The sequence below is a fragment of the Gavialis gangeticus genome, unplaced genomic scaffold, assembly GCF_001723915.1.
Source record: "Gavialis gangeticus isolate Ggan-Ray unplaced genomic scaffold, GavGan_comp1, whole genome shotgun sequence".
Classification (NCBI taxonomy): Eukaryota; Metazoa; Chordata; order Crocodylia; family Gavialidae; genus Gavialis; species Gavialis gangeticus.
This window is the reverse complement of record NW_017729022.1, coordinates 132,128,275-132,143,321: the sequence shown is the minus strand read 5'-3', so window position 1 is coordinate 132,143,321 and position 15,047 is coordinate 132,128,275. Positions and strand designations below refer to the sequence as shown.

At 45.8% G+C, this 15,047-nt stretch overlaps 1 protein-coding gene across 1 annotated transcript; it reads left to right on the top strand.

The window, feature by feature from the left end:
• Window positions 1–594: 594 nt before the first annotated feature.
• Window positions 595–14,831, top strand: LOC109296696 (sodium/calcium exchanger 1-like). Its single transcript, XM_019516198.1, has 2 exons — window positions 595–904; window positions 12,338–14,831. Exons 1-2 carry the CDS (start codon window positions 610–612, stop codon window positions 12,712–12,714), a joined length of 672 nt encoding a protein of 223 aa, XP_019371743.1. The 5' UTR covers window positions 595–609; the 3' UTR covers window positions 12,715–14,831.
• The last annotated feature ends 216 nt before the right edge of the window (window positions 14,832–15,047 follow it).

The window sequence follows — 15,047 nt, the reverse complement described above, 5'->3', positions numbered from 1 at the left end:
TCTCATACATGGAAAGTTGTAAGAAATTTATAAATTTTCCATGTATAAAATCTAATTATTGGGAGGTTGTCTTAAATTCAGGGTAATTTTATATTTGGGTAAACATGGTAGTAAATCAGTGCCCCTGGCAGCCTCTTCACTCCCTGAATCCAATGACCAGCCCTGAATTTAGTCAAAGACTAGTAAATAATAATCCTGATCTATGAAAAACATTTGGTCGTGTTTATCTTTATGAGAGGCATATCTGTTTATTGGGTTCACCCAATAGTGATTGACACAAAGCAGAGTCTCATTTGGCACCTGCTGATACAGTGAATTTGTGAACTACAGAGAAAATGTGGCAATGGTACAACAGTGATACCTGCATGCCTCAGGTCCCAACAGATGCCTGGTGTCCTACTACCACCTTTCTGTCACAGGGCTATATCAGTTCAAACCAGAAAGCTTTTCTCCTGGCAGCAGTGGATGTCAAGTACTTAATCAGTACTTAGTCCAAGAAACAATATTAACTGTTATATTTTATTAAGGTGTGGTGGTCCTAGCCATCCTCATGTTAGCAGTGGGAAAGAAGCATGATCATGTTGTTAAAGTACTGGACTTGATTGGACTATGGTGTTTGTTTTTCCAGGAGAAGATGATGATGATGATGAATGTGGGGAAGAGAAGCTGCCCTCCTGTTTCGATTATGTGATGCACTTTTTGACCGTCTTCTGGAAGGTCCTTTTTGCCTTTGTGCCCCCCACAGACTACTGGAATGGTTGGGCCTGCTTTGTCGTCTCCATCTTGATGATTGGCCTCCTGACGGCTTTCATTGGGGACTTGGCATCCCATTTTGGCTGCACCATCGGCCTGAAGGATTCTGTGACTGCAGTTGTGTTTGTTGCACTTGGAACTTCGGTACCAGGTAAAAAAAAATAATAATTAATTCCCTGCCAGGACCTTTCCTGTCCTTCCCCTGTGCTGCGTCTTGGGAGGGGGGTGCAGCACTAGCAGGGGATGGGTAACTGCCCTGGTCTCCATGAAGAGCAATTGAGCCTGTAACATGACCACCATATAGGAAATCATAGCAGTGTGCTTCTGTCCTTTACAGTGTTTGTTGACAGTGGGTTACCTAAAACATAGCTTCACCTTGGGATTCCCAGGCCTTCCATGCTTGGCATATTTTGAAAACAGTATTTTTCTAAAGTCTTTTTTACCATGAGTAACTGATAGTAGTGGTGGAAACAGCAGCCAATCCACATTTTCTTCCTGAGAGAGGAAAGTTCAGGTGCTGCATATAGTGCTAAAGGAGGATGGATCGCTGCTTTTCCTTTCTGCACTGTCTATATATACCAGTATATATTTTCCACACCTAAAAAGGGTATGAAATTAACTGCACTTAGAGTGTTTTGGGAGGGTTTTTTTAAGTCCCCTTAAAACGGAGAATGTCCTTAATTCATTCCGGGTGTAGCCCCTTTGCTTGGCAACACTTTCACATTTTTATCCCATTTTTCCTTTTCCCAGAGGATTCTCTTTGTCCAGTTAATACTGATATATGAATAAACAGAAAATCAGTGGAATTGGAAGAAGGGACTTTTGGGTTTTGTTGTTCTTAGTATCATTTTCACTTTTTGATGCTACTGATGATAGATCCAAGCCATGTTCTCCACTCTCCTACTATACATTAAGAATGGATAGATCTGGATTTGCACTGGACAGCAATTCCTATTCTTCTGCCACATTTCTGCTACTTAGCTGGCAGCCAGATGTCCATCAACAAAATGCAGGGTGTCACCAGATACTTCACCCCCGTCTCTTCTACAGCAGCTAGAATCCAGGGATAGAAAGCTTGCAGTATCAGGTTCCTTTTGCGGGTCCTTTTTCATGGTCTGTAGCCATCACTAAACATCTGTTGCAGTTAAAAAAAGAAAGCTAAAAGGTATAAAGGATGGGCTAGAAAGTAAAACCCAACATCCGTGTCACACTATTGTGCAAATCAGCAGTGTGCCTTCATCTGTCTTGCTGCTCATCTTCCCACTGAGCAGGGTAGAGGGGGTTTGGAGACAAGACAGATGAGGAGGTACAGGACAGAGGGAAGCAGAACCATTAATACTGCAGAAAAAGGATAGCAGGAGCCCCTGTGCTCTCAGCTTCTCCAGACCAGGCATGTCTCTCTGTCACAACTGTCTTGGACTCCCTGCCCTGCTGCTCCCATTCTCAGGTTGTATCCTGAAGGAGAGTGGCTGCTGTTGGTTTGCTGAGGAGAAGAGTTGAGACGCCTCCCACTCCAGCTATGGGTCGTCTGCTGCCTTGTCATCTTGATATGTCCTCCAGGGAGCAGAGAGAAGGAGGGGAGTGCCTGGCACCAGCCATTGTTTAAGATTTGGGGGAAGGCAGTTCCATTGTCACAGTAGGTTATCAGGGAAAAGTCATCCCTGAGCTCATGGGTTCCCCTCAAAACTCCAGGTCACACTCAGTGAAGTAAAGAGGTGTGCAGGCTTGCTGCAGATCAGATCATGGTATCACCCAGTCCTGGGGCTCAGTGAGCCAGCAGTCTCCTCAAGGAACACCTCCTACTGCCAATCCTAGGATGTCTGAGAATCATACACCATGTTCCCTGCCTCCTGATAGCTGAAAATGGGCAGTGCTGGCATTCTTTGTCAAAGGGAGTAAATGGCAGACAGAGGCAGGTCTGAGTTTCTGCAAATTATGCTTTGTGCTAATTAAAAATGGACCAAGGACCCTGTGTTTCACTTTTGCCAAACCTCCCTATTCAGATTTTGTGTTTGCTATACTGCAAGCAGGCCTGGATCAGAGCTGAAGTCTGTATTTTTCAAAATCCTCAAGTGGAGGAACATGCAGGTTGGATAAAGTTTTTCTTCCAGCATCAAAAAGAGTTTGGGGTAAGGGATGGTTTTGCAAAAACATAGCTGGGTTTAAATTTTTCTAAACCAAGAGTATCGAGAGTCTCATCTCTAAGGTTGAGGTCAGGCCCTGTCTCTGGTAAAGTGCTGCATGTAGGATTTTAGTTTTGCTATATAGCAATCAGGACATGATGGGCGCTTGTACACGTGACAGGGGTTTAGTCCCCTAAATTGAAATGGTAGGTTTTTAATTGTGATGATTAAAAGCCTACCATTTCAATTTAGGGGCTTCCATCACTGTTACAGCGAAGGGCCTGATCCTTTTTCCACAAAGACTGCCCGCAGCTGGGGGCCAAGATGCTGGTGGGTCAGCCCCATCCAAATGCTCCCTGAGCAGGGGCAGCCCCCAGCCTGCTAGCAACCTGCACAGATGGCCCCAGGGGGTGCCACCACTGTGGAGGGAAGGACTAGAGCCCCTGGCAGCTCACCCCATGGCCACAAGCAGGCTCTGGGGGGAGGGGAATCAGGCCTCTCGACACTTTTTTTTTCCCCCCCAATGGAGCCTACCCCTAAGGCAGCGCGGGAAAGCAGCAGGAGGGTGGCTGAGTGTGCTGATGACCAGAGAAGGCAGTGGGGCAATGCACAGTGCGCTGAAAGCCCACCAAGCCCGAACCTCCCTGAGCCCGCTCGGGCTTTCAGCACCTGTGCATCATTCCTACCGCCTTCTTCAGCTGCCAGCACACCCAGCCAGCCTCCTGCCACTTCCTCCTGCTGCACCAGGGGCAAGTCAGCCCATTCCCAGCTGGTCCCAGGCAGTGGGAAGGCGGTGAGGACAGTACACAGTGCTCTGGAAGCCCTGGCAGGCTCAAGGAACAGTTGGATCTGGTGGGTGCTGCCTCCAAGCTGGGGCAGCATCTGGCCTGCTAGCAGCCCACCCAGGCAGCCCCAGGGGGTGCCACCACCACAGAGGGAAGAACTGGGGCCCCCTGCAGCTCAGGGGCCATTCAGCCCACTGGCAGCTTGCCCCCCAGCTGCAGGAGAGGTGGGCAGGCTTTGTGTGGGGGGAGGGGGAAATAAAAAAGTATCGGGCCCCTTGCCACTTCTCCCTTCAGCCTGGCTGTCCGGTGGCCAGGAGGCAACCTGTCAGATTAAAGGCTGCAACATTAAAAGTAGCAACATTGCAAACTAAACTACATGGGGATGTGGTTTAGTCTGCAATGTAACAAACTCATTTAATTTGCAAAAAAACCCCATATATGTAAAGTGTGAAGCAATTAAAATACAAAAATGGGCAATTTTTGTCATGTGTACTAGTGTCCAATAACAATCCATATGCCTGCTCTGGCCCAGGGTAAGTGAATGCTGAATGAACTAAGGAAATTACCCCCTCAGCAAAATATGGCTAAGCCACCAGGGGGTAAAAGTAGGCACATTTTTAATTTGCTACAACTTGTTTATTTGTCCATTCCCCAAAGTGATCTGAACTGGGCCTGTGACAACTAGGCCTAGAAAGTAACAGCCAGATACATCACCAGTTTGATAGCCAACATGTAAATAAAAATAGGGAAAGAAAAGGAGAGAGTTAAAATCCAGCAGCCTCTTGCAATCAGGTAGCAAAGAATTATCTTCCACATCCTCATGGGGGAGAATTTCCATTTCAGTCAGTGTCTTCTTTACTTAATTGTGTTGGTTAAAAAAAAAATTGCATCCTGCTCATTTTATTTAAAAAAAAAAATCTTTTAAGGATCTTGAGGAAACTTGAATTTTGCTGGAAACTATAAGAAAAACATAGAACTCTAGAGACAACGGTTCTTTTACACTGTGCTTCTTCTGGCACTGGGAAAAAACAAATATTATTTTATCTATAAGTAGTACATTTTTCCCCCCTCCATGCTGGAGTCAGAATACACATATCAGCCACATGGCAGTGCTAGAGCCAATGCAGCCAACATTGTTGGCAGATAAAGCAGACATTGATTAAACAAGAGTAGATTTAAAAGACATACAAAATATTAAAAAAATATCTAAGGTGTGGATAATTGGAATTTGGTACCTAAAAATTATTTCAGGTACCCTTTCTCTCTCCCAAAATACGTAATATTGCTGTAGATTTTGGAGTTTTTCCATGTAATAGTAAAATCACTGCCCGGCTTGAAGCCCTTGTTTTTCTTTCTGAACTTCTGCTTCTTTAATCTTATCTCTCAGATCTCTTACACATTTTTGTACACTTATGGTTCTCTTGTTCCACCCCTTTGATGAGCCTGGCTTTGACTTTGATCCATACGCATCAAAATGAGTTTGCAGACTTTGAGTAGCTGCTGGAATTGCTTCCGGTGGAACAGCTAAAATGTTTTCTGATACCAGTTGTTTGGAGACATGTCCCTGGCTGAATTACTAGATAGCCTCAAAAGCTGTGTTGATTAGTGGAGACTGAAAAGGAGGTTGAGGGGAGGCACAAAAGGAGCCTGTGCTTTCTATTGCTAATCCCTTGTTTTGCAGTAAGTTCAAGGGGTGACACAAATAACCCTGCTCTTCCATACTTCACAGCTTTTCACTGTCCTTCACAGGATGGGATATAGCAGAGTGCTTGTGCACCAAGCATAGTAATGTCCCAGAAGAACATGATCAGAGGCAGCCCAACCAAGCTTCACCTGGATTGTGTACAGTAGTGCCAACTCTGAGCAGCAAAATATCAAGTATCAGGCCCCAAAAAGTCTTGTGGTTGCCTTAAATATCATGAAACTAAACAAAATATTAAATCAGGGCATTTTCTGTAGGTGCCTCCTGGTTTTAGAAGCTTTAGGTGTTACATGTCTTGATTTTTCTTTAAAGGCATACCTCCTGTCTATTTTAAATAAAAATATTTCACAATCACATGACTCCAGGACATGGGCCTTCAAGAAAAACAGTTTTTTTCAGTAAAATGACCAGAGATATGGGAAGAACAATTCTGAGAGAAAACCAATGTGGATTCCAGAAGATTAGGTTGATAACAGACCAAATCTTTTCAGTAAGACAAATAGTTGAGGAAAAAATGGAAGTATATTCAAAGTGTACATGTTCTATTCATAGACTTCCAGAAAGCCTCTGATAGCATACACAGACAAAGCCTTTGGGCCATATTAGCTGAATTAGGAATTCCCAACAAACTAACTGAACTCATTAAAGTTTTCATGCATGAATCAAAAAACAGAATTTGCACTTATAGAAGAAAATCAGACCCCCTTCCCAGTTAGAATCAGATTGAGACAGGGAGATTGCCTGTCTCTGATCCTGTTCAACTTGGCACTGGAAAAAGTAATCAGGCGCATAAATTACATGAGGGGAGGAGTTCAGATGAAGAGTTCTATCTGATTCAGAGCCCGTACAATGAAAAGTTAAGACCCTTTTTTTTTAAACCATCTTCCCTTACCAAGAGGCAAAAACTGAAGTATATAATATCTGGCCTAATTATGTTCCATCTGTTAAAAACAACAACGGAATATCTACAAGAATGCACAATTGTGTTAATTCCTAATTGCAAGTATATGGCCACCTTTGAGAATGGTGTTGGCCAAAGGTGCTAAATCCAGTTCTGTGATCTCATTCTATTGGGCCCCCAGTCACTTGTTAATTCATAGCTAAACATGCAGAAGGAGTAACTAAACAAGATAGTGCTTGTCCCTTGTCATGCCATTTCAGATTAGGTATTGGAGATGGTCACTTTCCTCCATGCTTGAAAGGATCACCTGATGTAACACAGACTACCCATTACTTTGAAACTGCACATGGAGAGACCAAGCTATTGCAAAACTCTGGTGTCTTTAGTTTAGGTACTTGGGAAGGTGGAAGAGAACACAGGACTCTTAGTAGCTGCAGCCTGCTTCACAAGAGCATCATGTGAACTCTAAACGTTTTCTACTGTGAAGAGATGGCACATATCTGTGTATGGCAGGGATGTAACACTCATCCATCCCTGCAGATTGGACCCATGGACCAGCCCTATATCTTGGATCCAGCGTGTATCTTAGAGTAGGTGCCACATGCAGTTCAGTTCTGTTTTGGTCACTCCAAGGCTGTGCTGCACATGGCGGCCACTCCACCACTCTGGGACACAAACTGGACCAGGTACTGTGATGGTGCATGGGGCCCTGTGGCATGCCTGGTATGCTGCTTGTGGGTCAACTCCAAGACCCAGAGGCTAAGCAATATGGTTCTGCAGGCTATATCTTTGACACCTACAGTGTATGGCATCCTCCCATGCCCATCTGTTTTGGGGGGAACTGACAAGGATGAGGGGATGCTCCCCTGCAACATCCTGGGAAAACAAGATAATGCTGAACCTATAGGCTCAGATGCAGTCAGGGCTGTTCACTTCCTTCCTGGAATTTAAGCATATAAGCAGTCCCATTAATGAGTAAATTATTCATGTTCTGAAAGGTAAGCAGGGGTTTGCCTGCACAGTTGGACTGGATACTTACTCACTGCCCACTCCTTTGCTGGGGAGTCACCCAGAATAGCACTTCCAAGCAGTGCAGCTGGCTGAGGACTTCTGCATCAACATGCCTCCCCTGTAAGGACAGCTTGATCAGGAGCTACTCGTATCAGTACCAAACAACTTCAAGGGAGAGGGGAGAATAAGCCTCAGCATTCCCACACTGACCATCTAACCAGAAGCCAAAAACATGGTTATGTAAATCAAAACCATGGTTCTGCAACCAAGATATGACATAGCATTTCCTACCCAAAATTTAGTTCCTAAATTTTAGGAGGAAAACAGAGGTAATGTAGAGGAAGCCTGGTCCTGGGATTATGGCTTTGGGCTGTGGAGAGAGAGGTAGTTAGCTGTGTTAGTCTAAGGTTAGGCAGAAGGCAGAATAGATTTGCACCTTTCTAGGCTGTCTAAATCAGAGATGCATTGCATAAACTTTCATAGGCAGTAGGCTTCAGGTGGGTTGGGCTGGGGCCAAGGAGACCTACCTAGGTTGAAATCTTGGCTCAGATACAGACAGCCTGAAAGTCCTGAATAGATTTTGAAAGGTACTTGGATACCTAAGGATGTAGACCGACACATAGAGAGTACATAGAGAGTATGAAAGTACATGATAACCTGATGCCCACTGATTTCAGTATAGCGTTGTTACAAAGTGCAGACCCCACTACTTTACAACCTGAGGGATTCCTTGGTCTGTGCTGCAATAATGCAATGTACACACCAGATTCTAAGGACAAAGGAAAACAGCTGTCCTCTGAAGGTTTGAGCCATCTCCTTTTCCTCATACCTCTAATCTGTCAGGCAGCCTAAGCATGTTTTATACCATTCCCCTTTCATGCAGAATGATTGTAATGTAGCATCAAACAGGCACTCATGTGACTGCAGCACAGATAGGCATGGAGAAGCTTAGAATAATTTTTACATCACTTATAAACTATAATTATTAATTTGAGAAGCTCCAATGATAATGCAGGAATATTGCTGGGGGGGAGAGGGAAGAGCGGAAATTTTATAAATTTCCACCTTGGTGCTTTGAGGAGTAAAGTGATCTTTTGATTTTTACTGTAAATTAACCTTCATATTATATTTATTGGAACTTGGGTTTCCATTTACATGGAAAGGGATCCTTCCTGCCAGATGTAACTTCATAATTCCACCTTCAAACCCCATGGAGAGAGCATGCTCAGGAGAAACTCTCAGCGAGTAAAAATAAAAAATGAAATTATAAATAATCACTTTTTCCAAGCTGTCCTGCACCTTCTTTTACCCAAGGTGACCTGGGAACAAAGAAATGCATTAAGTAGTCATATTCCTGAACAGTTCCTGGCATTGTCTTTCATTGGTGGTGTTCACATGACATAGAAAGTCCCTAATTTGCCCATAAGCTTTAATACACAATAGATCCAATTATATATTGGGGACAGTCTTTCACTGAGACTATTTTCACCATAATGGGTCTGAAATATGAGTGTTTGTTTATTACTGAAGCTTCCCCGCCTGAACAAAGCATATGAATAATTAACAAGGCAAATTAATTGAAAATATAATTAAAGATGTAAGTATGAAAAGCTGAAAGAAACATGACATGACAGGGGCAATCTACCATGGCTTTTGTAAAGCCTCTCCTACCCATTAGGCTTTTTTGAGGAAGTCAGCAAAAGTGTCAAAAGGGTAAAATGGACATAATATCATTAATTTGGATTTTCAGACCAGCCTCTCATAAATCCCCTCCCTCAAGCCTAATAGGCAAGCTAAGTAGAGGCATAGAACTTGAGGAGAAAAGGGACTATTAGATCATATGGGCTGACCCCCTGAATGTGACAGGTATTTTAGTTTTCTCCAGCTTTTGCTGTCTTGCATTGGCCTTCGGTGAACATTCTGTTTGAAAAAAGCTCATCTTCCTATGAGGTATCCATACTTGAGCTGAAAGTGCCAAAACAGGTAAAATCCATCACGTCTTCTGGCATTTTTTCCCCCAAAGTTACATCCCCTCATTGTTAAAATGCTCTACCTGATTTCTAATTTGAATTTGTCTGGCTTCAGCTTTCAGCCACTGGGTATCGCCATTTATTTCAGGTGTTTCCCAATTCATTTAAAGAGCCTGTAATTATCCAAACTTTTGTCCTCCTGTAGGTACTTACCCTCTGTAGTAAACTCCATTCTTCATCTTTTTGATATGTTAAAGCAGGGGTGGGCAAAATATGGCCCACAGGCCAGATCCGACCCACAGAGGGGCTTTGTTTAACCTACAGTGGGCCCCTTGGTCCTGCCTGGCCCAGGCACCATCAGCCGTGGTGCATCCTGCCACCCCCCTGGGCAGGCAGTAGGGCTGAGGCAACTCTGCAGCTGGACTGCCTTTCTAGGCAGCCCAGGCAGTGGCAGCTGCATCTGGCTACCACTGCCGTAGCCCTAGCCCCACGGTAATGGCAGGGACCCACGTGCAACCCTGACCGACCCTGAGTCTGCTGCGCACTCACCAGCTCATGCTGAACAGCTGCAGCAACAGCAGTGCCGGCAGGGCAGAAGTGTGCTCAGCGCAGGAGAAAAGCAGCCCCTCCCCTTCACTGCTGCCTGTGCTGCCTACAGCAGCCATGCAGAGCTCATGCTGGGCTGCCCTGCATCTCCTATGCCACACAAATAATACTCTGGCATGCATCAATCAATGCATCTCCAGCAAGACCAAGGAGGTGATTCTTCTGCTCTACTCAGCACTGGTGAGACCGCAGCTGGTGTACTGCGTCCAGTTCTGGGCACCACACTTTAACAAGCACATGGACAAGCTTGAGAGAGTCCAAAGACGGGCCACCCGTATGATCAGAGCCTCACACAGTGAGCCTTATGAGGAAAGGCTGAGGGATCTGGAACTCTTCAGCCTGAAGAAAAGAAGGCTGAGACGGGACCTGGTAGTAGCTTACAGGTATACTAGCGGAGTACATCAAGGGTTCGGTGAGCAACTGTTCACCAGGGCACCCTAGAGGAAAACTAGGAGTAATGGCCACAAACTCCTAGAAGACTGATTCAGGCTCAACATTAAGAAAAGCTTCTTCACAGTCAGGGTGTCCAGACTGTGGAATAAGTTCCCTTCAGAGGTGGTGCAATCACCTACTCTGGAAATCTTCAAGAGAAGACTAGACAGTCACCTTGCTGGGGTCACCTGACCCCAGTTACCTTTCCTGCTTGGTGCAGGGGGCTGGACCCGATAATCTTCTGAGGTCCCTTCCAACCTCACAATCTATGAATGCTCTGTGCTGCCACCGCTGCCCCACCGGGCAGCGCAGAGACGGCAGTGACACTGGTAAAGCCACAGGGCAGCCCAGCATGGGCTCTGCCAAACTGCTGTAGGAAGTGCAGGACAATGGTGAGGGGGAGGGGCTGCTTTTCCCCCACACTGAGCACACTTCTGCCCCACTGACACTGCTATTGCTGCAGCTGTTCAGCATGAGCAGGCGAGTCTGCAGGAGGCACGGGGTGGGTCAGGTTGGGATTGCCAATGGGTCCTCGCCATTATTGTGGGTCTGGGACCAGAGGCTGTCTAGAAAGGCAGTCCAGCAAGGAGCCACCACAGCCCCACTGTGTGCCCAGGGGGCATCGGGACATGCCCCGGGTGGGTGGTGCAGAGCAGGCTCAGGGGCCAGGTCAGGGCTGTACGCATAGTCTGTCTGACCCGCTCCAGCAGGGGTGAGTCTGGGGCAGGCTTATGGCACAGGGACTGCATGCTGCTGGCAGCAGTGGGGAGGCACCACAGGGCACGTGAGCTCTGGGCTGTTGCAGGGCGGGGGCAGGGGCTGACTGGCTTGGGGGCACACACAGAGGTTCCCATGCACACCCCACTGTACCCACAAACTCTCCCCTGCAAACCCCACAATCACACCCTCCCCCACACACAATCACACACCCCACAACCACTGCACCCCCCCACATGCACCTCCCCCCACACACTCATGGGCCTCTGGGAGGAGCCCTGCTCACTGCTGACCATATACATCCCACCACACACACACACACACATCCCGACTCCCCCTCCACACACCCCACAAACCCCATAACTACCCACTCATACCCTCCCACACCCCCCACAATATACAAGAGTAGGACTTCATTTTGAACTACTATGCAGTTGCCTTTATTTACACAAAGCAAACACGCACAAATCAGGACAAAAATATCTTTTTAAAATAAAATTAAATATGTTATTGTGGATGTTTGATTTTTAGTATACAATCTGGTTTTTTTTTACTGGTTCCAAGTTGGCAAACCCCCTTCCCAGGCAAGGGGAGGGACATCCAGTGGCAAAGGTTAGGGGGGCAGGACTTCCGGTCCCAAGATGGTGACCAGGGAGCAAGGCACCTGTCAAGGAGTGGAGTTACCCTTGCAGCCCTCAACAACTCACCAAAATTCGTTAAGCAGCCCTTGAGCCAAAATAATTGCCCACCTCTGTGCTAAAGCCTTTCCCATCAGGCATTTTGGTGGCTAGTGGTAGGGGAAGAGACTGTACCACAGTGGCATGTGCTTGAATCTTCAGAAGAAAGCAAGGCAAAGGGGTGGCTTTAGCAAAAGCAAGCAGAGCAGGCCAAGAAAATGGGAGAAGTTTCTCTATGTGAAATTGTCAACATTTCCAGCCAAACATTTCAGTATTTCTTGAAAAGAAATATAAAAACAATGAAAAGCAATATGAAAACAAAAGGGATAGGAGTGAAGAGAAACCAGGCAGTGTCTTTTAAACTCAAACCGCAAAACTTTCCGTAAATTAAAGTTAAGGTTGAAAACTGCAGCCCTCAAACATCAGGAAATTATAATGTGAAACTTGCAGGTGGAATTATGACTCTGCTGCCTTATGGGTGTGTGCATCACTGGGCAGGACCACATCTCATTCAGGGGGCAGCCTGTGAAGCAGCACTGTATGGGGAATGTGGCTAGAAGTTAGGGGGAAGTATAAACCCAAGGGGTATTCATAGTCTAGGAATTACACATGTATTGGTGCATCACTGACTGATTGGATGTTTCCCATTTTCCCTTGCAGACACGTTCGCCAGCAAAGTGGCTGCTACACAGGATCAATATGCAGACGCCTCAATTGGGAACGTCACAGGGAGCAATGCTGTGAATGTCTTCCTGGGGATTGGGGTGGCCTGGTCCATCGCTGCCATCTACCGTGCAGCCCATGGGGAAGTATTCCGTGTCTCCCCTGGCAACTTGGCTTTCTCCGTCACCCTCTTCACCATTTTTGCTTTTATCAGTGTGGGTGTGCTGCTCTACCGCCGGAGACCTGAAATTGGAGGTGAGCTGGGTGGGCCGCGGACTGCCAAGCTTCTGACGTCCAGCCTCTTTGTGCTCCTTTGGCTCTTGTACATATTCTTCTCATCTCTGGAAGCCTACTGCCACATAAAGGGCTTCTAAAGGAACAATCAAAGATAGTAAATATATATATATATCTATATGTATCTATATAGAGAAATATATAGATATAGATATAGATATAACATGTCTAAAGAACAGAGAAAGAAGAAAAGGCCTTTGCCATGTTCACTTACCTGCTGATGGAATGCAGCTTTGGAGCATTCTTTGTACTAAATAGGAGTAAGAATTCAGCAAGATTCTTAACCAGGGGCGACATCCGATTAAAGGAGGCATGGATACAAGGCCATCTTTGCAACGCTGCCTGCAAGAGTGTACGGTAATGACTGAGTCCTTTGTTATTTTTTTCCCCTCTCCTGGGAGGATTGGCCTGAATGCAATGTGGGCTTTTTTTTTTTGATAAGGTAGAGGCCAGACTGGCCATTAAGAAACTGAGTGGTGAACCAGGGAAAGAGAGAAATAAGATAGCTCATGACTTTCTTACAAAAATCTATTTGCCTTCATGACTTGAGAACATGCATATCTGTCCCCATTGGAGAAAAGCAAGAGTCTGGACTGAACAAGGAAGGTCAGGGGTGTGAGAGCTTTCTAAGAATATACCGTAAAGCCTGCTGCCATTCTTGTTTTGACGCCCTGTTGATTAGCCAGTTATTAGAACACTGGGGTTTGAAAAAACCGGGCGATCTTTTTCCTTATTTATTTTGGGCTGTCTTACGATCAGCATATGACCCTCCAAAGACCCACCCACAAAATCAGCGAGCTCTCCCTTTCCTCCCGTCTGTGCTCTGTAGACGCGTGTCCAAATCCTTCGTCCAAGTCTCAGTTTCAGTTTCAAAAGAATCTTGTGGGCTTTCCTTTCATCGGCCATCTGCTCCCTGCCCGGCGCAGTGCATTGCTCCTGTCTCATGCTCCTGTTTGGGAATGCTGTTGCGGTACTTGTAACACTTTGCATGAATGAAGCAAACCATATATGTATATAGCATCGAATAGTGATAGTCCACCCAGCAATGTGGATTGAACGTTGAAGACATGAGTGAGTTTTCTTTTCACCCAGTTTTATTCTTTTTTTTTCTTTAGTTTTGTTGGGATAATGGGAGGGAAACAGTTTATCCTTCGTTGCTCTGTGCATGGGTTTCTAAGAAGCAATAATGAAGAACTATGTGACTGTGGATGTGAAGGGGAAGAATCTGTGCAAAGAACACCATAAAAGGCTTCCAGAGTGAAACAGTGGATCCACTGAAAGCAGTTATGAAACTCCCATTGCCTTCAGTGGTGCCAGGGTTTCCACCAAGGTAGTCTGGTCCACAACTCACTGAAGTCCACGTGCAGAATTTCACTGACTTCAGGAAGTTTTAGCACAGGCCCACAAAGACTGGCATACTGCCTTTAGGGCTGCATCCTGCCTCCTTTGCTCCTGGGTCATAGAACTTGGTTCTACAATTGGTCCTTTAGAAATCAGTGGGGCAAAGTCCTACTCAGCCTGATGAAGAGTGGCAGCATCAGCCTCCCTCTATAAGTAAAACATGCCTGGGCTTCACCAGCACCAGTTTTTTCCCAGAACACGTGTACGTTTTCTCTGTCTACCACCAATAGCAGATATCATTATTAGCGAACAGTGGTTGTAGAATCCCTGCTTTCCATTCCTAGTGTCATGTGCACCCATCACTGACGTTCAACTACAGCCCTGTGAGCAAATATTAAGCCATGAGCAATTGGTGGGTCTTTAAAGCTGTATCTCTTCAAGGGTCACTTGAAGACTGAACAGTTCAGTGTCAGGTTTAGAGGAATATCATTGTTTCCAAGCTCTCCGGTGCTCTTGGTTCTGCCATTGCAATGTTCTTAACAGAGAAGGGCAGATCTTGCATTGTCCAGCAGCGAATGCATTTATCACTGGGGATTATTATTTATTATTCACTGCACACCAACAATGCGCTCGCTCGATACTATACAATGCACAGATGTCGAGATAATCCCTGCTCTGGAGAGCTTGTTTTCTAGATAACAGACATCAACCACTGAAAAGGAAAGAGCTCTCCCTAGCTTATTTGCTTTTTTTGTGTGTGTTCTTTATGAAGCAGTAACTCAGGAGGAGGGATTTGAACCAGGAGAAGGTTTGGCCTGGGGTTCCACATGTGCAGAGCAACACAGAATGACCTTTAGGAAAAAATTAGAGAAGGAATCAAGGCTGCAGCTCTAGAGCAGGAAGTGGGATTCCTGAGCTAAACCAGGGCTCAGAGCCTTAAAGCTGTTGTGAATGGCACAGAGCCTTAAAGCAGTTGTAAAGTGGTCAGGATTCCTGCACCCACCAAATGCATTAGCTTCACAGGGGGCTGCTAAGCCCATCTACTTGGACCACACCTCCCTGCCCCCTCCCC